Consider the following 26,473-nt stretch of genomic DNA (forward strand, 5'->3'; position numbering starts at 1 on the left):
AAGAAAAAGGAAGGAAGGAAGGAAGGAAGGAAGGAAGGAAGGAAGGAAGGAAGGAAGGAAGGAAGGAAGGAAGGAAGGAAAACCCCCTCTTTGGTGACCTGGGCAGAATTAGATGAAGTCAAGAGGACAGGACCATCCTAATGAGCCTGGAACAGCATCTGATTGCTTTCTTTCTCCTAGTGCCTAGCATAGAAATTACTACTCTACCACAAGGTTTTTCAATCTAGGTACTGTTGACATTTGGGTCCAGATAATTATTTGTGGTGGAGACTGTCCTATATGTTGTAGGATGTTTAGCAGCATCTGTGGCCTCTGTGCACTAGATGCTAGTGGCATTCTCCCCATCCTAGTCATAAAAAAGTCTCCAGACATTGCTAAATGTCCCTGAGGGGCAAAATCACTCCTGGATGAGAACCACCTGGTCTGCTATGACACAAAGTAGTCAAGGAAAGGAAAATGCAGGAGATACAAAGTGAGGGGAAGACTCTAGTTTTCCTAAGGCCCAGAATAGAATGGACCCGAGACACTGGTCTCTAGTCAAGAGTCATTGCATGCAGGAGGCCATACGTTAGGAATGGAAGCACCAATGCACATTTGTTGAGTAAACAGATGAATACTTGGTGAAAAGAACCAGAGGAAAAGAACCTTGTTTGTTCTTATTACCTGCTTTTACCTCCAATGCTAAGTGTGTGGAACATCCTGAGCAGATACTTACTAAATTGACTGTTTTGTGCTCATAGTACATATGCCTGGCCATTAGTCCAGGCACCTACATGTGTTAACTCAGTTCATCTTCACAACCACCTTAAGGAAGCAGAAACTACCAATTATCTCTACTTTGCAAAAAGGGGAACAGCAGCACAGAATGCTGATTCACAGAAATCACTGCAGCTGTATAATCTAAAAATGTCCTCTGCTGATCTCTGAGGTGAGACATTCCTATGAATTCTGTCTCCAAGTGGATTGCTTTGGGGAAAGATGTATCTGTCTTCCTACTGGCCTCCCTTCTCAGAGGACCTCTGTCCTCCCTACGTCTGAGGCAGAAGGAAGTCCCAACAGCCTATAAGGTCCACTTTCTCCCACCAGATAAAGGACTAAGAGGTTCTTTTATACAAAGTTAGCTGAGTCTCTATGGCCTTGTCTCAGGGATGTGGATCCCTACACTCTTGTCCCATCTAATGGCCAAACCAACTCCATCAAGGACCATTGCCTGACTTCATCATAAATCCCCTTGCAAACCACTGGAGGCACACCCAAGCAAAGAAAATACATAGGATCAAAGGCACTATCACCCAACTGAATCATACTTCTCTTCTAAAAGGAATTTCTATCAACCAATCAGATAGGATGCCATCCACAGACAACATCTATCATTTCCAATGCCCAGAAAAGATATACAAGAAAGGCTCTAATTTCTCTAAAACACAATTGAATGGTGAGTCTTGGGCAGAACCTAGCTAGAAAGTGCTGCTTTCACCTGCCATCAAGACCTCAAGCTACAGAAACATGGAGCCAGTGATTAGAGCTTGCAGAGTTTACTTCGCCCCATAAGTACATGGGAACCAAGGAAATTAGCCAGATGTATGGTTTTTGAGACCCGTCAGGCAGGAGCTGCTTATTACCATGGTCTTAGCAGCTGTACAAAGAATTTCATTCTCATAAAAATGTGCTTTGGTCTCCTGGGGGTGATCAGCTTCTCAATGGTAAGCCAAATTTTCTTCCATTCCTGCGCACTTTGTTTCCATGCCTATATACTACGTACTGTTTCCACGTGTAATTCTAAGGCAAACATACACCTGCTCAGATCTCTACAACTTCCACCAGAGGGTATGGGAACCTCCACCATGAGCTGTGTACATATAGGCCAAAACTTATCCAAATATTTAAGCACGTACAATTTATTATATGTGTTATCCCTATAAAACTCTTCTCTCATTTAGACTTTTACAAAACATTGGCCCTGTGGGGTCTCCAAAAATGGCCATCATTTCTTCTCTTTCCTGTACCCACATCCCTTCTATATAACTGATTACCTACCCCTCCCCTCTGGGCCCAGCCATGTGATTGCACTGTCAGTGGGGTGCAGGGAAAGATGACACAAACCAGGACTTGAAGAAAATTTGCACAGGGGACTTGAAGAAAACCTGGCAGGGCAGGTTCAGCCCCCATCTCGACTGTTGGAGGATGACACCTTGAGTGAATGCGCTGGCAAGCCAAACTGGCAGCCCATGGCAGACATGAGGGAGCCTGCCCAAGCACAGCCCAAACTGTTAACAATAAACCATGTGATGGTGGTTTTAAACCAGTTTTGGGTAGTTCACTATGCAGCAAATATAGAGTCCACTAAAGGGCCCAGGTTACCTTTCTAAACTGCAAATCTCATCAAACATCTGTGGATTTCCATCAACTTCAGTTAACATTTGAGACTGATACATAAAATGTTGATGCAATGTTGCATATTATATGGTCTATATCCCACTTCTCCAGTTTTATCTACCATTTCAGAGAATCCTTTTACCTGAGAGAGAATGAGTTTTTTCTGTGCCTTTGTACCTAGGATTGGCACGTTTATTCAATTCTGATCCTGAGCACTATACACAAACTGCCTACACTTAGCTTGCATTATCTCTATGTGGCTTTGGTTGATTGTCAGTAACCCCTCCCTGGGACTTCCTGAATGGACTAACTGCCCATACTAGCAATCTTATTGTTTACATGTCTCTCCCCCTAGACCTTTATTCCCTTGAAGATACTACCCTGTCTTACTCTCTTCTCAAAGTTGAATTCAGTGCAAGGCACTTAACTGACACTCGTTGGCTCCCTAGAGAGTAACCTGAGTGGATTGGAGTTACTCAAACATTAGAGAGGACAGAGCTAGTTCCTGCTGGAAAGCCCCAAAGCACAGAAAGCTAGTGAGACATGAAGACTGGGTAAGAGTGTAATTAGAAGGTCCTTCCAGAAAGATCAAGTACGAGAGGATGTTTGTCCTGACAATGGCAGGGAAGTGCAATGAGGTCCAAGAGTTCCAGGTCACTTAGGTGTAGCTGGGAATTGTTTCCTTCTGCTCTTGTAATTAATGGGATGGAGGGACTGCACAGAGTGTAGCTGTGCTGGATTCCCAAGGCTCTTAATTAAAGACACAGTTCCATTTTCATCTCTCCTCCTCCTGGGCCTGGCCTCTGGGGTACACATTTTTTTTTCTTCCCCCAGACCTAGGCAAATGCCAAGCAATGATTGCTCTTCACTAATGAGCTCAGAAAACTTTCACTGAGGCCTGTGGGACATTGATGTGCAAGTGCCACCACCACCACCACACACACAATTACTGCATGGAAACACTGCTGGGATTTCAGGAGAGCAAATGGAAGACAGAAACCCACAACCACACACCCCTCTTCCTTGCACTCTCAGGCAAACTGATCCACTAGTGTCAGCACCTGACAAACGGTCTTTCCAGCAGGTAAGCACTCTTCTCATCTGTGTCTTCTGTAGGCCAATGACAACCTTACAGTGGTGCGTGGAGGACAGCAGGTTAATCAGTGTAAAATATTCAAATCTGCCATGATCTTGGATAAGGCAGAGAAACTAATTTTTTTTTAAATTATGACACTTATTAAGTCAAAACAATTGTCAAAGGTCTAAGGCTGGAACTTGTCTTAAGGAAGCATTATTTATTTATTTTTTCTCAAGGAGAAATTGGCAAGCTTTTAAAAAAAAAAAAATCCACTTTTATCCTGAATTCAGAAAAGCAGCAGGAGACTAAAAAACATAAAGGAACTCTTGTTGCTTAACTGAAGAATGAAAAAGACCTTCTTGGGCTCCAATATGAAGGAGACCACAGTTAAAAGAATTGCTAGCCTTAGCCCAGATTGAAGGAGTCTCTAGAAGAATCCAGAGAAATAGGGTCACCAGAGGAAACTCTGGCCTCTCACGCAGTAGCTACAGCACCAAGTAAACACAGGCTAACCTCTAGCCAGAAAAACTAAAACACACTGAGGGCCTATTACTGCTGATCCTTTTACCCTAACATATCATGTCAAACTTACCCCACCCCCCAAAAAAAATTGCGAGGCATGTTAAAAGGCAAGTAAGAGGGATGCCTGGGTGGCTCAGTCACTGAAGTGTCTGCCTTCAACTCAGGTCATGATCTTAAGGTCCTGGGATCCATCCCCACATTGGGCTCCCTGCTCAGTGGGGAATCTACTTATTACTTTCCCTCTGCCTGCCACTCCCACTGCCTGTGTGTGTGCTCTGTCAAATAAATAAATAAAATCTTGGGGAAAAAAAAAAAAAAAAAAAGTAAGAACAGTCTTTAACACAAGAGAACCAAGCATTGGAACCAGACTCTGTTCTGGCGGAGATTTTGGAATTGTCAGACCAGGAAACTAGCTAGCTATGGTTAATATGCTACATTTTCTAATAGAAAAAGCAAAGATGTAAGAACAAATGAGTAATGCAAGCTGAGAAATAAAAACTCTAAGAATCAAAAGGAAATGCCAGAAATCCAAAAACACTGCAACAGAAATAAAGACTGTCCTTGATGGGTGTCGCAGACTGGACCTGCCTGAGACGACTTGGTGAAATGGAAGATGCCTAAATAGAAACCTCTGAAACAGAAATGCAAAGGGGGGTGGGAGAAGCACCAGACTCAGATCGTTTCACAGGAAATTCTACTAAATCTTCCAAAACCACACAGTCCTAACACCATATAAATTATCCCAGAGCACTGAGAATGAAAAATTCCCAACCCCTTTTAGGAAACAAGTATAATACTAATACTTAACCAGACAGACAGTACATACTACAGGCCAGTGATCACACATGAACATACCAATGAGAAAATTCTAAATAAAATACTAGCAAAAAGGATCCAACACCATGTTAAGAAAAGAATACACCATAAACAAGTGAAATTCACTCCACGAATGCAAGATTTGTTGAATATTGAGATATTTATTAATATCATATACTTTATTAATGAATCAGAAGAATCATGATCCTCTTCATAAATGTTCAAAAAAACCCACAAAATTCAACACTCATTCATGACAAAACATTCAAGAATATAGGATATCTTCTCAATATGATAAAATAAATATAATACCTTAGTTCTAGAAGACATTATCTTAATTAATGGGAAACAGGGGCATCTCCTCTAGAACAAAGCAAGGATGCCCACTATCTGTTACTATTTGCCACTGTACTAGAGGTTATTAGCTAATGCAATCAGACAAGCAAAAACAATTAGAAGCGTAAGAACTGGTAAACAAGATATCTCAATTTGCAGGTGATATGGCAATATACCAGGAAAACCCCAGGAAACCAGGAACAGAGCTAGCTCAAAAAACAATTCAGTGAAGTAGCAAGTTACAAAATTAGTAGCTTTCATGTACAAAACTGTGAACAGAAGACATTATGGTAAAGAAAAACCTCATTTATAATAAATGGCTAAATACTTAGGGAAAACTCAACAAGAATGTGTAAAACCTGTATATGGAAAACTTTTGAACATTCCAGACAAACACTAAAATAGACCTGAACAAATAAATGGAAAGACATCCTCTGTTCTTTGATGACTTTATATTATAGAATTGTTAGTTCTCAAGTTAACTTACAAATTCAAGGCAATGACGATAAAAATACCAATAAGCTAATTTTAGAGTTGGACAAGATAATAGGAAAGTGCATATAAAACACAAACGGGGGGCAGCCTAGGTGGCTCAGCGGTTTAGTGCCCCCATCAGCCCAGGGCCTGATCCTGGAGACCCGGGATCAAGTCTCACGTCAGGATTCCTGCAGGAAGCCTGGTTCTTCCTCTGCCTGTGTCTCTCATGAATAAATAAAATCTTAAAAAAAAAAAAAACACACACACACACACACAAACAGGGGCACCTGGCTGGCTCAGTCAGTAGAGCATGTGACTCTTGATCTCGGGGTTGTAAGTTTGAGCCCCACGTTGGATACAGAAATTACTTAAAATAAAAATATCAAAAAATAAAAAGAAAGAAAAGAAAAAGAAAAAAAGAAAAAGAAAAACCAAGCAAGAATATCTCGGAAGACACTAAAAAAAGAAAAACCACGAGAGGGAACTAGACATCCCAGAGATTGAAACTTATTATAAAGCTTCTTATAATTTAAACAGTGGCATGGCACATGAACAAATAAATCAGTAGAATAAAAGCCCAGAATTAGACCAGATACATATGGAAGTCAATATATGACAAAGGTGACATCTCAAATTCCTAGGGCCACGATGTACTTCTCGTATAAATAATGCTGGGTCAATATGGAAAAAATAAAGCTAAGATTAATAGCTTACACAATACACAGAAAAATCAATTTCACAGGGATTGTAAATCTAAATATATATCTACAGGTATATACTAAAATAAAAATACCAAAACCAAAACAACTTGTAGAAGAAATTAAAGAATGTCTTCTTGTCTTCTGAGTGGCAAATATTCCTTACACCGGAAAAGAAGAGTGCTGTCCATAAAATTAAAATTAGGAAATCATTTCAACCAAATACACCAATTAAATCATTGGAGACAAGCCACGGAATGGAAAACATGCAAAACATGCATCCAGAGGGCTCATAATGGAATGTGTAAATCATGGTAAGAAAAAGGCAGGCAACTTTAGTATCTTATCCAACTCTATAAAATAGCTTCTTGGGAAACAAATTTGCACATTCACTTTGGAAAATTGGCATCATCTATAAAAATGAACATATGTACCCCATATGACCCAGCAATTTCAGTCCAGGGTATACACCCAAGAGAAATACATGCACTTTTGCACTATCAGAAATGTTAAAGCATGTCCATAGCAGCATTATTCACAATAGCCCCCATAATGAAAAGTGAAATGTCAATTTATACAAACTGCTTAAATAATTGCAGAATATTTGAAGAGAACACACACAAAAAACATACTAGCTAGAGATACTCTAATAAAGATTAATTTCACAGAAATAATGGGCAAATTCAGACAGACACAAAAGAATACGTACTGTATGGTTCTGTAGAGTTCAAAGACAAAAAAAACAAAAACAAAACAAACCCTCAAGCCATGCCGTCAGTCAAAATCCTGGTTATTTGTGCAGAGTAGGGAAGGGTTTCTCACAGGCATGAGGCAAAGAAGGGATTTAGCTATGCTGGTATTTCTTCTTGCCAGTTGATTACATGGATTTGTTCACATAATAATTAAGCTGCACATGTGTGAATTAAGCATTTTTGTGTTTCAGTAAAACCTGTTTTAAATGTTAACACACACAACCACTGCAGAAATGATTTTGGCCTCAATACTGTCAAGTACGTTGAAAGTGCACAGACCTTACACCAGCAATTCACGCTCCTGGAATAACTCACCAGTACTCCACAAAGTATGTACACCATTCTTAAAGCAGCTCTGTTCATCAACTGGGAAAAATGTCAACAACTAATTGTCCATCAGCAACAGAAAAGGTATGCTGCAGGGTGACAAAAAAGATTGCTATGTGGAAGCGAAAATTAATAGCTACATTCATCCATGTGCTTCTTATCCTCCCCCACTACTACTAATCTGGCTACCACTCTAATTCTGCAAAGGCTTTCTAACAGGCTTGTCCGCACTTTGTCCTTCCTTAGCCTGTCAACCTGGAAACCAGCGATTCAAACAGAAATTAGACAGTCACCACCCCTCTGATCAAAACCCTCCACTGACTTCCTACCACATGGAGGATAAAAGGAAAATCCTTCCAGTAAACCCACAAGATCAGGATCCTGACCCAGCTCTGTACTCATCCTCCTGTGACTCCCAAGCTTGCTCCACTCCAGCCACACTGCCCCTTTGCTAATGCATGGTGGTCCCAAGCAGTTTTCTTTTCCATTGCCTTTGAACTGCCTAGGGTGCTCTTCCCGAATACAATATTACATCACTGCTCAAATGCTCCCTTAAAGGCAGGCCTTCCTTGCCCACTCAACAGCTCTGCTAAACCCCTGCATTTCCTCTCACCATTACTATGCCTAACTTTTCCTCCACTGCATTTACCACCATTTGATATAAAATATATTTACTCGTTTATCAGATGCCTTACTCTAAGCAGAAGGTAAGTGCCATGAAGGCAAAAATCCCAATTCGCTGCTATAGATGTGGGGCAGACACAACAAGGCCTGACGTAAGTGTGGACTCAAATACAAGCACTACTACTTGTGGGTTGACCTCAGACAAGCAACCTAAACTTTCTTGCCTCTGACTCTCCATATGCAAAAGGGAAAGAGTGACGGTATTGCTTCTTAGGGCTTTGTAAAAACTAATATACTACTTCAAGTCAAGAAAATAAATACTTAAGTCAAAGACTTGAAATACAATTTTAAAACATGGCTTAAAGATGTAAAAAACACCCATATTCAACAATCAAAAGATTATATCCACATACAGCAGTTGTAAAACCTAATGACTAAGTGTATGTATTCCAGATGGCATCCACCTAGGAGTATCGGAACCCTCCCTCAACCAAAAAATTATTAAATTGATAAACAATGAAATATCAAAGCCACTTACGCCAATAATGTTTTATTTTTTTCTCATGTAATAGGAAGTCTGAAAATAACAAATTCATGGCTACTGTAGACAAAGAAGCTACTGGGGAGGCCAGGATCCTTATGCCTTTTCTGCAGGATCCTCTTTAGCCTGTGGCTTGCATCCTTATAGTCACAGATGGATCTTTTAACACTAGGTACTTATCTCCTTGCAAGGTGTGAAGTAGGGCAAAGAGCAAAAACAAAACACGTAGAAGAATCTAGGTTATAATCCCTTTTCAAGTACTTTCTTCTCATAGCTCACACAGTGACATCTGCTTATCTGTCAACAGCCAGGCTACACATAAGACAAAGACTGTACTAGCTGCAGAAAACTCTGAAGAGACTTTTAAAAACAGCATACTTTAGTAATCTGAAAAAACTTGGGATTTTCTTGACATGAAAGAGATAGTGGGAGAGCAATGAGAGGTTTACATCACTCTTGGCTGGACAGGAGACCGAGAACGTCCCAGAGGATCCATCTGATGGAAGACATCATGCGCTGATCCAAAGCACTTAAATTAGACACTTGTAACAAACAGATATTAAAAATATCCACGTTACATAGTATGTAACATAATTCTAAACAGTCCACTGGTCAAGTAAGTTATCCAAAAGGAAATTAATACACATATCAGGAATGAAATTATAATAAAAATACTATATACAAGCCTTCTGTGATGAAGCCTAAGCATTATTTAGGGGAGCATAATCTTAAAAATAGAGACTATAATGTAATGAGCTAGGGTCTGTTTTCATGATTAAAGACTGACAAATGCAATTTCATGTTTACTAGAAAATTCCATCAGGGTATGAATTCTCATAAGCCTAAGAAAGCGGGCTGTGGCTAAAATCATCCCCATATGGGAACTGTGTACAGTGTGGGTTCTCACGTTTCCTGAAAGAATCATACTGATTATACTTCCAAAGTTTGAAACAGAAACCTCTCCTAGTGTGAGTGAGGTCTCACAAAAACTGATGGATTGTCCTAGGCTAAGGTTCTCAACCTCAGCAATATTGACATTTTGGGCCACATCATTCTTTGCTGCAGGGGCTCCTGTGCATTATTATGTGTCAGTAGCATCTCCCCCCCAGTTTTAACAACCAAAAATGTCTCCAGAGAAGCTAAATCATCCCTGGTTAGCAACTGCTGCTGCAGACCAGGGGTTGGCCAAATTTTTCTGTAAAGGGCCAAAAAGTTAATTATTTTAGACATTGTGAGTTGCATGTGGGGTGTCACACGTTCTTCTTCCTTAAAAATTTAACAACTATTCTTAACTTGCAAGCCATACAAAAATAGACAGTTGGCTTGTTTGCTGACCTCTGTTACAAACTTTCCTACTTTATAAGTTTTTCTCTTTTGTATGATCTCTTTCATGGAGAATACAGGGTGAGACCAGTAAAGGTTTGCCCAAAGGGTGAATTTACAGATTCTCTCTAGTGTGCTTACTCATATGCCCAGAAGGTGCCAGGTGGCGCTAAAGTCATCTTGACATTAAACACCAAGCTATGGTTTCTTTCCCTAAAGTTGTCCTTTTAAAGAGTTGAATGTACACTGATGGTTTCTGCATACCACAAGTGTGTTTTTGCCCCTAGCCATTTCTCACAAATCCCCACTTGTGAAAAACAAGTCCTTCCCAGCCATTACACAAACTGGATTTCTCCAGTTACATGTACTGGTTTGTGTACAGTTGAGTTCATCTAAGTGCTCCTGCCTTCCATACACCAAGAAGGCTTCCTCCCAGTCTGAGATCTCGTTTCTCTTAAAGATGCATTACTGGAGCCTCTTCCACACAGATGACACAAAGAGCTTCTCTCCTCGATGAGTCTTCACATGACTCCGAAGGGATGAATGGTCACTGAAGGCTTTCCCACAGGCCAGGCATTCGTAGGGTTTCTCCCCAGTGTGTATCCTCCTATGCACATTAAGGTTTGAGCCTATGCTGAAGGCTTTCCCACAATGATCACACTCATACGGCTTCTCTCCTGTATGACTTCTCATGTGTGTCTTGAGGGTCGACTGGTTTCTGAAGGCTTTCCCACACTGCCTACATTCAACACGTTTCTTTACAAGATGAATGCTCATGTGCCTCCTCCGGGATAAATAATCCCCAAACACTTTCCCACAGGCAGCACATTCGTAGCGTCTCTCTTGAGTGTGTATTTTCCTGTGTGTGGTCAGGTTTGAGCTTGCGCTGAAGGCTTTCCCACATAGATCACACCCATAGGGCTTCTCTCCAGTGTGAGAATTCATGTGTGTCTTAAGGATGGACTGGTTTCGGAATGCTTTCCCACACTGTCTACATTCAATGGGTTTCTTTACAATATGAATTCTCATGTGTTTTCTCCGTGATAAGAGATCACCAAAGGATTTCCCACATTCTTTACATTCATATGTTTTCTCTACCATGTGGTTCTTCTTGTGCAAATTGAAGTTAGACTTCCATCGGAAGGCTTTTCCACACTGTGTGCATTCATATGGTTTCTCTCCAGTGTGATTCCGGACATGCTCTTTGAGATGTGAGGGATGCTGGAAAGCTTTCCCACAGTCGTGGCATTCGTATGGTCTCTCTCCTGTGTGCGTTCGTTTGTGTGCAATGAGGTGGCAGCTCCTGCCATACGCCTTCCCACACTCATCACACTTGTAAGGTCTCTCCCCAGTGTGAACTCTCATGTGTATCTTCAGGGAGGAGAGGGTTCGGAAGGCATTTCCACACTGACTGCAGTCAAAGGGCTTCTCTGTGAGGTGAGTTCTCGCGTGACTCCTGAGGGCAGAGGGATCATTGAAGGCTTTCCCACAGGCGCTGCATTCATAGGGTTTCTCCCCAGTGTGTATTCTCCTGTGCCGTGTGAGGGACGCACTCGTGGTGAAGGCTTTTTGGCACTGATGACATTCATGCATTTTCCTGCCATTGTAAATGCTCACATGTTGGGCTAGATGTGACCTGTTCTTGAAAGCTGCCCCACAGTCCCGGCGGTGATAGGGCCTCTTGCCAGCGTGCCTTCCCATCTGCTGAGTAAGATGAGTGCCCATGCTAAAGACTTCAAACAGGTGAGTGTACTCAGTGGGTTTATCTCCAAGATGTGTTCTTTCCTGTTGATTAAGAGAGGAGTGCTGACTAAGGCGTTTCCCACAACTCACCACATTCCTAGGAGTCCTCTAGTCATCCCCACAAAAACTGATGTATAAGCACGTCATTATGACAAATGAGGTCATGATTTGCAGTGCCAAAGTCCTGTTTCTGCCCCATTTGGGCTCCATCAAATAACAGGGTGGATGCTACCCCCTAAGGCTCCACGGGTGTAACTTTCACAAAGCTTTTGCATATATACTTTGTTAACTGTTTAAATCTGAATTGAGCCCTAACACTCACTATCTGGGGCACAGTTCTAGAAAAATTTGGTTGTTGCAACTCTAAGTCAAGAAATTTGAGGCTGGGTTTTTAGGGTTTTCCCCCGAAGCTGACATTCAACGTCTGAAACAGCTGTCTCTTGGGGAAGGCCACTCATGCCTGGTTCTTGAGCTGCTTTTCTGAGGCTGCCCCTGTTTCCTCCCAACATGGGAGATTATCCCAAGGAAGTCTTACCACTGTCACACCACTGGATGTTTCCTTCCCAAAAATATCTTCCATGAGAATGGACCATTTGCTTTTAGATGGAGTCTCCCAATCTGAAACAAATTGGTAAAACATTAACCCGAGGAGAGAAATATTAGCTGGAGAAAGATGGTGAGATGGTAGTGACAAAAACAGGGGAGATTTCTTTGCAATATTAACCCTAAAGAAAGAAAAGGCGTTATCAAAGGGGAGAAACATATGTGAGTAAAAATGTCTGTATTTAACTTGATTCACCAAAGGATAAATTCTTCAAAGACTGACAGTGATAACAAAAGAAAGAGTATGACCAGGAATGTTGAATATGAAAGAATGGGACAGAGCTCGTGTAGACATGTCAAGTTTGATGACACCCAGAAACTCTGCTTCTGGCTATTTATCCCAAGAAAATGAAAACACTACCTTAAAAACATATCCACACTCCCATGTTTACAGCAGCATTATTTACAATAGTCAAGGCAATGGAAGCAATCTAAGTGTTCCTCAATAGATGAATAAAGAAAACATGGCATGTAATATATAACAGAGTATTATTCAGCCATAAAAAAGGGAATATTCCCATTTTTGGCAACAGGAATAGAGAGCATATTGCTAAGTAAGATAAGACAAAGAAAGACGTATCATATCTTACTTCAGTGTGGAATCCGAAATACAAAAACCAAACCTCCCCCCAGCCCCGCCAAAAAAACTCAAAACAACTGAGCTCATGGATACCCAGAACAGATTGGTGGTGGTTGTCAGAGGCGGTGGGTGGATGTGGGTGTGAAGGGGGTCAAAAGGTAACTCCCAGTTATGAAAGAGATAAGCCCTGGGGATGTAACACACAGCATGGTGACTATAGTTAATAATTTTGTAATGCACTGAAGGTTGCTAAGACGGTAAATCTTAAATGTTCTAATCACAAGGAAAAAATATTTTTCTAACTCTGTGGTGATGGATCTTAATCCACATTAAAGATCCACATTAAACATGGTGATCCACATTAAACATGGTGATCACATAATGGTTCAAACATTGAACCATTATGTCGTATACTTTTTTTTTTCCATTATGTCGTATACTTAAAACTAACATGGTATCATGTCAGTTACATCTCAAAACTAAGTAAGTTGGCAAATGAATACGTAGACAGATGAAAAAGATGAAGGAAGAAACATATACAACACAGGAGAGGACAGTGAGAGCAAAGGACTTGTGAGAGAATGGAGAAGGAGCATTCTCAAATTTCCCTGGGTGACATTTCCTAATGGATCTCCCTCCATCCCCTCAGTGAATAAAGCAGGTACCCAGAAGCACTCGTGTTTTCCTGGTAGTGTCTGCCTGGTGCTCACCGGGAGATGTGGCTTGGTGCAGTTCCCTCTCCTCTGTCCTCAGCTCCTCTTCTTGCTCCAAGTGGGAGATGAGGCTGGGTTTGCCCACCTGATACCCTACTCACGGGGAAAGACACATGTTGAGGGAGGATCGTGCAGAGGACAACCCCCTCCGTTAGGCCGGGGTCAAGGTTTTGGTCTTCAGTGTTCTGAAGATGGACAAGTCTGACTTAGGAGCAGCAAAATGATGGTGCCAAATTTCTAAGGAACACAGTGAAAGGCTTTCATAAAACACAAAACACAAAGACCCACACGCTTTGCCCTTCAAAAGAATGAGGATTTCTTAACTCAGAAACCTATGCCCCAACTCAGACACATGGGACAACCTCCAAGGTCAATGCAATGAACAGTCTCAACAATCACTGGGAAACACCATGGGGGCGGGGGGGGGGGGGCAGGTCACCTTTGTTCACAATTAAGTTCCAAATCCCCATAGTCCCTGGGTCACAGCAAGTACTTAGAACAAAAACATCTGACACACAGAGAAATAATTTCCAGTCTTACCCACTGAGGCAAGGTTGCTATAGTTCTCCAACATCACATCTTTGTACAGTTTTCTCTGAGAAGAATCCAGCAAGGGCCATTCCTTCTCAGTGAAGTCCACAGCAACATCCTGGAAAGTCACTGACTCCTGAATCACCACACACATTTGGGGTCAGTAAGAAACCAGCCTATCCGTGTTCACAGAAAGATGGCTGAGGCTGAAGCCTGGGCACAAGAGACTCCAAACACAGGATTGTCAGATGGACTTCTGGTGTCTCAAACCAGAAGCCAGTCCTCAAGACTCTTCACTATGAGGTGATCTCATCTCTTTAAATTCAACTCTGCTGACAGAGGACCAAATCTCTCTCCACTTCTAACCTGGCCTGAGCATTTTGAGCTCTACTATGAGAGAAATACCTACTACATAAGTTCATTTCCCTAACTAGGTCCCTGCTACCAGGACAGCCTTGTAAACAGAATCTGGCTTTTTGTCCTGTGCCCTGGGTGAGGCTCTAAAAGATTTATAACGAGTGGTACTAGAACTCTGACAAGGAGGCATTCTAGGGAAGTGCCTCTCCCACCCCCAGGGGCCCAGAGATCCTGTACCTGAGAACCAACACTGGCTGGCATAGAAGGTTCCAGGCCATTGCAAACAAACAAGTCCATGTCCTGAGAAGAGGAATGGTCTTTTGACGAAGGAGGAATTTCTGACTCATGGATATAGGCAGGGTCCCGGGTGGACACAGCTGGGGAAGAGCAGATCCATGAGGATTAAAGCCTGCCCAACACTCACAGATCAGGAAACTGCCCCACACCTGCTTTGAGTATGCAGCACCTATCCCCACCTCTCTTCCATGCACAATGTCTTGTAAAAAGCCAGAGCAGCCCTGCTCCACTCAAGGGCATAAAAAAGATGGTGGGCTTACATATCTACCAAGAAAGTAGTATGTTTCTAAATTAATGTTTGAAAAAAATTAAAGCTCTACGAGGTAGAGCTGTTACTTTGCTCAGATTTATAATAATTCTAAGTGAATAAAAAAATAATAGGCATGCCTGGCTGGCTCAGTCAGTGGAGCAATGAACTCTTCATCTCAGGGTTGTCAGTTCGAGCCCCACGCTGGGCACAGAGATTTCTTGAAAATGGAATCTTTAATAATAATAAAATAACATAACCTTCATTACCTGTCCTTCCTTATATACCAACTACACACAATCTCTACCTTCACCCAAACTCACAAAGACCCCAAATCTGACAGTCACTGGGAGGCTACCAAGACTATACTCTATTCCCACCCCTTTTCAGTTCCTCCAACTCTGGCAGCCTACCTTGTGGCCATGTACAGCCCTGACCCAGTGAAGTCCAGAGGCCACTTGAACTGGACTTTTGAGTGCATCCGTTCATCAACCCAAGAACTTACCACATGTGGGAGACAGACCAAGAGCTGCCATTCTGTGAGAATGACAGTCAATCTGCCTAAACAACAGGGGACTGGCAGCAGGAAGCTTCCCTCTTGCTGTCACGGAATTCTTCCAGCAAGCATCTGTAGCAAATAAAAAGACTAGGAGTAGTCAAAGGTTTTCTGCCTCTTGGGTTCACAGGACAAATTTAACTTTTGCTTTCTAGCACCTCCTCTTTGGAGCAGCAAGTATGTCCGATCATGGGCCTTTGTCTTACTCAGGAAATTCTCCAGGCAATGTGGAGAAGGTCCCTGATGTGCCTCAAAGAAGATTCAGATCCAGTGTCCCAAGTAATCTGTCCCCAAGCACAACTTGGTCAGACTCCCTTACTTGTTAAACACTTGGGCTACCCCCTTCCCCCCAAAAAACAACACTTGGGCTCCCGACTTAAAGATTTATTTATTCATGAGAGAGAGAAACAGAGAGAGAGAGAGAGAGAGAGACAGGCAGAGACACAGGCAGAAGGAGAAGCAGGTTCCATGCAGGGAGCCCAATTCAGGACTCGATCCCAGGACTCCAGGATCACACCCTGCACCAAAGGCAGACGCTAAACCACTGAGCCACCCAAGGATCCATCCTCAAGGCTCACCATGGTTTAGAATGGTTCTAGCAGCCACAAGGATGGTCTACCTAGAACCACGTGTTCTAATCTCCAGTGCCTTCTGGCCAAACACTCTACACCACTTGGGTCATGAGTTTAAGCCCCACAATGAAAAAAAAAAAAAAAAGATAAAATAAATAAAGTGTATAACATAATGCAAAAGATCTAGCAGAGCTGGAACAATGTTAAGAAAGAAAACCAAACTTGAAGGATTTATGCTACTAAGTTCACTAGAGTAATGAAGAGTCATTGGAATATGTAACAAATAGACCAATGGAATAGATGAGAATTAGAAACAAACCTACACGTGTACAAATTATTTTCAATAAAAGAACAAGGCAATTCAGTAGGGAAAGCAATCTTCTTAATTAATAGTACTGAAAGAACTCAATAAGTAAAAAAAACTGCATTTTTTATTATCACCATGTAAGCAAAAATGTGAATTAAAAACTTTTGAAGTGAATCACAGGGAAAAAAAATCCACAGAAAATATTGTATTTTATTTTATTTTTTTAAGTTTTTTTTAAATTTTTATTTATTTATGATAGTCACAGAGAGAGAGAGAGAGAGAGAGGCAGAGACATAGGCAGAGGGAGAAGCAGGCTCCATGCACCAGGAGCCTGACGTGGGATTCGATCCTGGGTCTCCAGGATCGCGCCCTGGGCCAAAGGCAGGTACTAAACCGCTGCGCCACCCAGGGATCCCCACAGAAAATATTTTAACAACTGAGTTACACAACAGTATTTTAGACTAGACACAAATAGAATATATTTTTAAAAAATCAATAAATTGGACTCCCCCCAAATTAATATTTTATCACATATCATTAAGAAAATGAACAGTCTAGCATAAAACACACATAGATCGGGATCCCTGGGTGGCGCAGCGGTTTGGCGCCTGCCTTTGGCCCAGGGCGCGATCCTGGAGACCCGGGATCGAATCCCACGTCGGGCTGCCGGTGCATGGAGCCTGCTTCTCCCTCTGCCTGTGTCTCTGCCTCTCTCTCTCTCTCTCTGTGACTATCATAAATAAATAAATAAAAAATTAAAAAAAAAAAAACACACACATAGATCAATGGAACAGAAATGAGAGATTAGAAATAAAGTCACACACATATAGTCAATTCACATACAGTCAATTGCTTTATGACAAAAAAATCCAAGAATGAGGAAAGGACAGTGGCTTCAATAAATAATGCTGGCACAAGTGGATGGCCACATGCTATCTTACAACACACAAAACTCAAAATGGATTAAATATGTGAATGTAAGACCTGAAGCCACAAAACTCTTATAAGGAAACCTAGGCAATAAGCTTGATTCTGGTCTTAGCAATTATTTTCTGAGTCGACACCAAAAGCAAAGGAAGCAAAAGCAAAAATAAGTGGAACTATACCAAACTAAAAAGCTTCTGTACAGGAAAGGAAACCAACAAAATGAAAAGGCAACTACCTAACAGGACAAAAAAAACCTTTGCAAATCATAACTGATAAGGAGTTCATGTCCAAAATATGTAAGACTCAGACAATGCAAGAGCAAAAATACCAATCCAATAAAAAAATGAACAGAGGATCTGAAGAGACATTTTCCCAAAGAAATACAGATGGCCAACAGACACCTGAGAAGATGCTCAACATCATTCATCATCAGGGAAATGCACATCAAAACCACAATGAGATATCACCTCATAACTGTCAGAATGACTTACCAAAAGACAAGAAAACAGGGTGCCTACCTGGTTCAGTTGATAGAGCATGCAACTCTTGATCCTGGGGTTGTGAGTTTAAGCCCTATGGTGAGTGTAGAGCTTATTTAAAAAAAAAAAAAAAAAAAAAAAGACAAGAGGGTGCCTGGGTAGCTCAGTCAGTTAAGTGTCTATTGATTTCGGCTCACATCCTGATTTCAGGATGGTGAGACTGAGCTTGCTTGGGATTTTCTCTTTCCTGCTCCTCACTAAAGCAGAGAGTGTGCTTGCTTTCTCTCTAAAATAAGTAGTAACTTTAAAAAAAAAAAAAAAAAAAAAAAAGAGAGAGAGAGATGGGGATCCCTGGGTGGCTCAGCGGTTTAGCGCCTGCTTTCGGCCAGGGTGTGGTTCTGGAGTCCCGGGATCGAGTCCCACGTCGGGTTCCCTCCATGGAGCCTGCTTTTCCCTCTGCCTGTGTCTCTGCCTCTCTCTCTCTCTCTGTGTGTATCTCTCATGAATAAATAAATAAAATCTTAAGAGAGAGAGAGAGACAGAGAGAAAGAGAAAGAGAGACAAGAAATAACAAGTGTAAGGGAGGATATGGAAGCAGGGAACCTTTATACACTGTTGGTGGGAATGTAAATTGGCACAGCCACTATGGAAAATAGTATGGAGGTTCCTCAAAAAATTAAAACAGAACTACCATACAATCCAGCAATTCTACTGGGTATATAACCAGAATACCTGAATGAAAACATTAATTTGAAGATACATCTGTAACCCTATGTTCACTGCACAATTATTTACAATAGCTAAGATACGGAAACAACCAAAGTGTCCACCAACGGATGAAGAGAGAAGGAAAATGTGGTGTGTGTGCATGCACATGCACCTCAGTATTACTCAGTCATTACAAAAATGAAATCTAGCCATTTGCCACCATGAATACATCTTGAGGGCATTGTGCAAAGTCAAATAAGTCAGACAGAAAGAGGTAACTATTGTATTTTTTAATTTCTTTTTTTTTTTTAAAGATTTTATTTATTTATTCATGAGAGACACAGATTGAGACCTAGAGGCAGAGACACAGGCAGAGGGAGAAACAGGCTCCACGCAGGGAGCCCGATGTGGGACTCAATCCTGGGTCCCGGGATCACATCCTGGGCCAAAGGCAGAGACACTCAACAGCTGAGCCATCCAGGCATCCCTATTGTTTCATTTCTGTGTGGAATCTTAACAAAAAACAAACAAACCAGGGAAACAAGGTCCTGGATATAGAGAACAGATAGGTGACTGCCTGAGGCAGAGGGTGTGTTAAATGGCTGAAAGAGGTTAAAAGATACAAATTTCCAGTTATAAAATGAGTAAGTCATGGGGGTACAATATACAGCATGGTGACTACAGTTAATAATATTATAGTGCATATAAAAGTAGGTAGGGAAGGGTACAACATAGGGAATATGGTCCAAAGTATTGTAGTAACATTGTGCTATGACAAATGATAGCTACACTTGCTGGTGAGCACAGCATATGGTTTTTACATCTGAAACTATTGTAACATGGTGTGTTGACTATATTTCAACTAAGAAAATTGAGGAGAAATCCACTAGGAGAATGGATCTTGAAAGTTCGCATCACAAGGTAAAAAAAAAATGTGTAACTATGTATGGTGATATTAGCTACAGACTTAATGTGGTGATCATTTTGCAATATATACAAATACTGAATAATTACACTGTATACCTGAAACTAATGTAATGCTATGTCAATTATACCTCAATTAAAAAAAAAATGAACAGGCAAGCCACAGATTGGGAAAAAATATTTATAGTACATATACTTAAAGAGCTCATATCAAGTACATAAAGAACTCCTACAAAATCTTTAAAAATAATAAAAAAAAATCTTTAAAAATCCAACTCAACAAAAAGGCTAAAGACACTTCACAAAATTTAATGAATAACCGATATAAAAGCTTGTCAAAAGGTACTTAACATCATTCGTCATCAGACGAATATAAAACAAAAATGAAGATAAAGGATTTTAACCCCCTACGGTGGCCAAAATAAAAGACTACCAACATCAAATGTTGGCAAGGATGGATGGCTGGGGTTGAAACAGTCCAACTACTCTGTACAAAAGTTTGCCAATTTCTTGAAGTACATTTACCATTTGATTCAACCATTCTACTCATTGATATTTACCTGAGAAATTTTTAAAAACATGTTACAAAGACTCCTACAAAAATGATCACAGCAGGGCAGCCCAGGTGGCTCAGTGGTTTAGCGCTGCCTTCAGTCCAGGGCGTGATTCTGGAGACCCGGGATGAGTCCCACAGCCCATATCTGGCTCCCTGCATGGAGCCTGCTTCTCCCTCTGTCTATGTCTCTGCCTCTCTCTGTGTCTCTCATAAATAAACAAGTAAAATCTTAAAAAAAAAAAAAAAAAAATCATAGCAATCTGATTTCCTAACAGTTCCAAGCTGTAAATAATCTAAATATCCAACAACAGAATGGATAAACAAATTGTGGTGTGTACATTAGAATACTACTGAGAAATAAAAAGTACTGAGACACACAACATGGTTAAATGTTTACCGTGCTGACCAATAGGAACTAAACACAAAAAATGCCGATTCCAGTTATATGACATCCATAAATGGGCAAACTTATTTAGGTTGTTAGCAAAACTTGTTTATTTCGGTCACTAGAAGTAAAAAAAGTGGCTGTCTCAATGGAAATGTATGAGCAGGAGAGATTAAGAGAAGAGGAACTTTCTGGAGCAAGTAAAAGTCTTCATATTTTTATTTACTTTTAGTTAGCAGTTATACAAAGCACACAATTGTCAAAAAACTCATCAAACTGGATCTAAGATCTGTAATTGTCTTCAACTCAAATTATAGTTTACTTTAAAAAGTTAAAAGGAATATTTCCAACTTTCTGGTCTCTAGTTCTACCAAAATTCTTCCCCAAAACTGACATCTGATATACTCCTCCTCTCCTATAAAAAGCAAGGACGAAGATGTCTGCCCTCCCTTCTAAGGTCAACCTTTTCTGGGTAAATAAGTTCAAAATACAAGGAGAGGGGGTCCATGGATGGCTCAGTGATTGAGCATCTGCCTTCCAGTCAGGGCATGATCCTGGGATCGAGTACCACATCGGCTGCTCTCCCTCTAAGTCTCTGTCTCTCTCACGAATAAATAAATAAATCTTAAAAAACAAAACAAAACAACAACAACAACAAAAAAAACGGGGCACCAGGGTCGCTCAGTTCGTTAAGCATCCGACTCTAGATTTCAGCTCAGGTCATGATCTGAGGGTCTTGGGATGGAGCCCCATGGAGGGTCCACACTCAGCATGGAGTCAGCTTGTCTTCCCTCCCCTTGCTTGCACCCTCTAAAAATAAATAAATCTCTTAAAAAAATGTACGGAGGGGGGTGCCTGGGTGGCCCAGTTGGTTAAGCATTTGCCTTCAGTCTCAGGGTTCTGGGATTGAGCCCTTCATTGGCCACCTGCTCAGCAGGGGGCCTGTTTCTCCATCTTCTGCTCCCCCTGCTTGTGCTCTACTGTCAAATAAACAAATGAAATCTTTAAGAATTTTTTTAAAATTTTTAAATATCTTATTTATTTATTTGAGAGAGTGAGTATGGGTGTCAGGGGGAGAACAGACTCACCACTGAGCAGGGAGCTCGATGTGGGGGCTGGATCCTAGGACTCCAGGATCATGACCCGAGCCAAAGGCAGATGCCTAACTGACTGAGCCACCCAGGCACCCCTTAAAAAAAAATTTTTTTTTTTAAAAACCCACCTTTTTGGGGCAGCCCCGGTGGCCCAGCGGTTTAGCACTGCCTTCAGCCCCGGGTATGATCCTGGAGACCCAAGATCGAGTCCCACATCAGGCTCCCTGCATGCAGCCTGCTTCTAACCTCTGCCTGTGTCTCTGCCTCTCTCTCTGTCTGTCGTGAATAAATAAATAAAGAAAATCTTTTAAAAAAAATAAAAATAAAAACCCACCTTTTTGGAACATCTCAGAGTTCTTTCTTGCCTGTCAGCTTTGAACTCTAAGATCTTTCTTAGATCACTATGACCCTTAAAGGAACTGAAACAGTAGCTCAAAAAATTTCCACAAAGAAAATTCCATACCCAAATGGCTTGTCCAGTGCGGCTACCTTTTAAGGAAAAAGTAGTTCCAGAGTTTAGAAAACAGAGGAAATATTCCCATGCATTTTATGAGATTGGCATAAAGTGGAAACTGAAAACTGCAAGCCAATCTTACTCAAACAATGATCCAAATAACCAATACACTAGCAGATAGAAACCAAAAAAACGATACAATACTGCCTATCCTTTTCAAGTGAGTTATTTACCAAGCAAGTGTAATCATTAGAAAATCAACTGGTTTAATTTACCAAATTACCAGATAATAACAAAAGTACATTATTCACTCATTCATTCGATGCACAATGGCAGTGGCACCTACCACAAGCCAGACATTTTTTATGGAGCTTGAGATACACAAGATAAAAATATCAAAGTAGATGCTGAAAGAAAAATCACTTGTTAAAGCCTAAACCATTCAAAAGGAATAACTAGGAAAAGAAGGGAGCTTTCTTTACTATCTCAAAAAAAGAGCCTCCAGCAAACAGAAGGTCAATTTCCCTCAAGGTCAGGAAAAAACAGGACTGCCTAGAGTTTGCTATCTGAACTCCACTCAATGCTACCAGGAGTCCCCAGCCTGTCCAGCAAAGTGAGTAAATAAAACACAAGCAATATACAAGCAAACAACACAATGCAAACAGAAAATAAAAATATTTATCTATTTATTCTATACAGATGATAACATTTGTCTTTGAAGAACATTCAAAACACTACACAAAAACTAACCCAAATTCAATATACCAAGCTGCTGGGGGAGGGGGGAAAATCCTAAGTGTTAAAAATAAAAGGTTCCTATGAATAAATTTAACAAATCGCACCCCCCCCCCTTGGGGCAGCTGGGTGACTCTTGGTTAACTGTCTGCCTTCATCTCAGGTCAAGATCCCAAAGTCTTGGGATGAAACCCTGCTGGCGGCTCCTTGCTCAATAAGGAGTCGACTTCTCCATCACTCTCTGCCCTTCTCATCAACTTGTGCACTCTCCGGCTCGTTGAAATAAATACATAAAAATTTTTTAAAAGATTTTATTTATTTACTCATGAGAGACACAGAGAGAGAAGTAGACACACAGGCAGAGGGAGAAACAGGATCCTCATAGGGAGCCCTACGTGGAACTCAATTCCTGGACTCAGGATCACACCCTGAGCCAAAGACAGACGCTCAACCACTGAGCTACCCAGGCGTCCCAATAAAAAAATTCTAGTAACAAAAACCCAACAAACCCATTCTAAGTCCTTTAAAATTTTACTGAAAGGTATTACAGAATATATGCAAATAGATATGGTAATTGTTAAAATACAACAAAATTATAAGGTCAATATTATCCAAATTCATATACAGATTCAACACAACCTCAAAATAAAACTCCAGTATGTGAAGCTTTGTAAACTGACTCTAAAATTTAAAGTTATGAGGTGTCTGAAAAAGAATGGATAGGGCACCTGGGCTCAGTGGTTGAGCATCTGCCTTTGGCTGGGGTTGTGATCTGGGGGTCCTGGGATGGAGTCTCGCATCAGGCTCCCCGCAGGGAACCTGCTTCTCCCTCTGCCGATGTTCTCGATGTCTCTGCCTCTCTGTGTCCCTCATGAATAAATACATAAAATCTTTAAAAAAAAAAAAAAGAGGGACACCTGGATGGCTCAGCAGTTGAGCGGCTGCCTTCGGCCCAGGGCGTGGTCCTGGAGACCTGGGATCGAGTCCCACATTGGGCTCCCTGTAAGGAGCCTGCTTCTCCCTCTGCCTATGTCTCTGCCTCTCTGTGTCATAAATAGACAAAATCTTTAAAAATGAGTAAATAAATTTAAAAATATACTTGCATTGATAGGAAAAAAAGAATGTCCCTGAAAGTATTTAAGAGCGTTAAGTCCATTTACAAATAATTACCGAAATTAGGAAATGAATTTTTGGAAAAACATTAAGTAGTAGTAAAATCCAAAGGAAATCATTAAGAGGAGGATGCAGGAAAGAGCACACAGGTTCCAGAGATTTCATAATCTCTTTCTGTTTATAGATTTACTTTACTGCTGTCTTTTAAGAGTGTGTTTGCTTTTTTTTTGCAGAGAATGTGCGTGTTTTTATACCTTTTTTTGCACATGTTTTATATTCCAATTAAAAGATACTTGAACGAATAAAAAAACTAAAAAAAAAAAGTACTTGAAAGTTAAAGGATAATTAGCAAGCGAAATAAGGTGGTGAAAAACCAAATGCAAAATATTAGCGATCACACTAAATATTAATGGGCTAACTCTCAAGGTTAAATGAACAGAATGTTGAAGTGAACGTTTTTTTTGTTTTGAAGTGAACTTTTAAATTTGGTTGTAGGCTGTTTACACGAGTCAACTCAACCAACAGATCAGCGCGGCCAGAAGTTTACATGTAGAATGTTAACACTCAATGCAAATAAATGTCAACGGAAAGCCCAGTGTGCCTCTACCCGTGGTGGAGAAAATGGACCGCCGAGCCAAAGGAAGGTATCATTCCTCCCGGTTTCCCGTTCCAGACTCCACCAAAAAGTCCTGAATGCGCTGCGGCTGGGCTTTTCCCTCCCACCCCAAGGAGTCCTTTTTTTTTTTTTTTTTTTTTTAAATTAAATAATAAATCAGCTCACCAGTGCCTTTACCTCGTCCTGAACACATCAGTCCTAAATTTCAGTCCTCGCGTACCCACGTCTCATACCGCCACCCTCCCCTGGCTGCCCGGCTTTCCGGTCCCAGGTCCCCGGTCCCCGGCCCCGTTCACTCCTCCCGGTCGATGGGCCTTTCGAGTCCTGGGGAAGACCGAGGGTAAAGGGTTAAGTGAGGAAAGCGGAGCTTACAAGGCTGAGGGTAGAATCAGGTGCAGTGGAGGTCACGGAAGCTGCCGCCGAGGGGACGCCGAGTTCATACAGCAGGTCCGGTCTGTGGCGGGGCAGCGGAGGATCCCCAACAGCCCTGAGGAAGCCGTGGCGGACCCCTCCCCTGCCCATGTGTAGAGCCGCACTCGCCTCCCGAGAGCAATGGCTTCCGCTTCACTTCCGCCTTCTAAATCTCGCGGGACTTCTTAGGCGGCCTCTAACTCGGAAGCGTGGGGAGGAAGGGATTCTGGGAAATGTAGTTCTCGAGTTTACACCGTCCTGGCCGCCGTTCCCAGGTGGAGCCTGACGATCCACGTTTCCCCACTTTCAGTTGATCCAGTATCCCAGGTCTCAGTTCTCCGATTTCGTCTTGTAATCATTCTCTCCGTGGTATCAGCGAATCTCACCGTTTTAAGTACTGTCTATGCACTCAAGGTTCAAATTTACACCCACAGTCCCACATCTCTACCCTGGATTCTAGATGGTATGAGACTTGCTCTCTCCACTTGGCTGTCTTTAGACACTTTAAAATGCCACAAATCGAACAGCCTGAGTGGCTCAGCGGTTTAGCGCTGCCTTCAGCCCAGGGCGTGATCCTGGAGAACCGGGATGCAGTCCCGCGTCCGCTCCCTGCATGGAGCCTGCTTCTCCCTCTACCTGTGTCTCTGCCTCTCTCTATGTCTCTCATGAATAAATAAATAAAATCTTTAAAAAAAAATGTTTTAAGAAAAATAATATGTTACAAATCCGGGCACCTGGGTGGCTCAGTGGTGGAGCGTCTGCCTTGACTCAGCTTGTGATCCCAGCGCCCTGGGATGGAGTCCCACATTGGGCTCCCCATGGGGAGCCTGCTTCTCCCTCTGCCTGTGCCTCTATCTCTCTGTGTGTCTCTCATGAATAAGTAAAATCTTAAAAATAAATAAAATGTCACAAAGTCCTGACTTCACCCTCTCAACCTCAAGTAACTGCAACCCCATCTTTCCATCTGTCCGTTATAAACCTCGACAACATCCTCAATCTTTTGGTTTGTCTCATCTGTCTACCAGGGAATGTTCAGTTTTTTCTTGACCAACCACCTAGAGCCTGATCACTTTGCCAAAAAAAGAGAGGTCGTGGCAGGGCTTGGGAAAGTGGTCCTCTTTTACAATACCTGAGCCAGAAGGTTAGGAAGCCCAGCTTCAAAACAAACCCCCCCCCCCCCCCAAAAAAAAAGGCAGCCCCGGTGGCGCAGCGGTTTGGCCGCCTACTGCCTGGGGTGTGATCCTGGAGACCTGGGATCAAGTTCCATATCGGGCTTCCTGCATGGAGCCTGCTTCTCCCTCTGCCTGTGTCTTTGCCTCTCTCTCTCTCTGTGTCTATGAATAAATAAATAAAATATTTAAAATAAATAAATAAAACTCAAAAAAAAAAAAAAAAAAAGGAAGCCCAGCTTCGAAGTGAGAGCAAAAAATAAAATATCTGAGTAGGGGAGCACAGAGGAGTGCAAAGGGCAGTCCACACCCTCTTAGCACAAATTCTTTTTTTTTTTAATAATAAATTTCTTTTTTATTGGTGTTCAATTTGCGAACATATAGAATAACACCCAGTGCTCATCCCGTTAAGTGCCCACCTCAGTGCCCACCACCCAGTCACTCCCACACCCCGCCCTCCTCCCCTTCCACTACCCCTAGTTCGTTTCCCAGAGTTAGGAGTCTTTATGTTCTGTCTCCCTTTCTG

At 41.7% G+C, this 26,473-nt stretch overlaps 1 protein-coding gene across 2 annotated transcripts; it reads right to left on the minus strand.

The window, feature by feature from the left end:
- Positions 1-8,540: 8,540 nt before the first annotated feature.
- ZNF317 (zinc finger protein 317) lies at positions 8,541-24,940 on the minus strand. Of its 2 annotated transcripts, XM_072787395.1 has the most exons (8): positions 24,740-24,940; positions 17,822-18,302; positions 15,447-15,569; positions 14,635-14,774; positions 14,050-14,176; positions 13,507-13,602; positions 12,149-12,231; positions 8,541-11,655 (listed from the first exon to the last, which is right to left on the minus strand). In XM_072787395.1, exons 3-8 carry the CDS (start codon positions 15,475-15,477, stop codon positions 10,336-10,338), a joined length of 1,797 nt encoding a protein of 598 aa, XP_072643496.1. In that variant the 5' UTR covers positions 15,478-15,569; positions 17,822-18,302; positions 24,740-24,940; the 3' UTR covers positions 8,541-10,335. The 2 variants fall into 2 exon arrangements, with proteins under 2 accessions (XP_072643496.1, XP_072643495.1); XM_072787394.1 differs by lacking the exon at positions 17,822-18,302.
- Positions 24,941-26,473: the final 1,533 nt, after the last annotated feature.

This window comes from Canis lupus, chromosome 19 (assembly GCF_048164855.1).
Source record: "Canis lupus baileyi chromosome 19, mCanLup2.hap1, whole genome shotgun sequence".
Classification (NCBI taxonomy): Eukaryota; Metazoa; Chordata; class Mammalia; order Carnivora; family Canidae; genus Canis; species Canis lupus.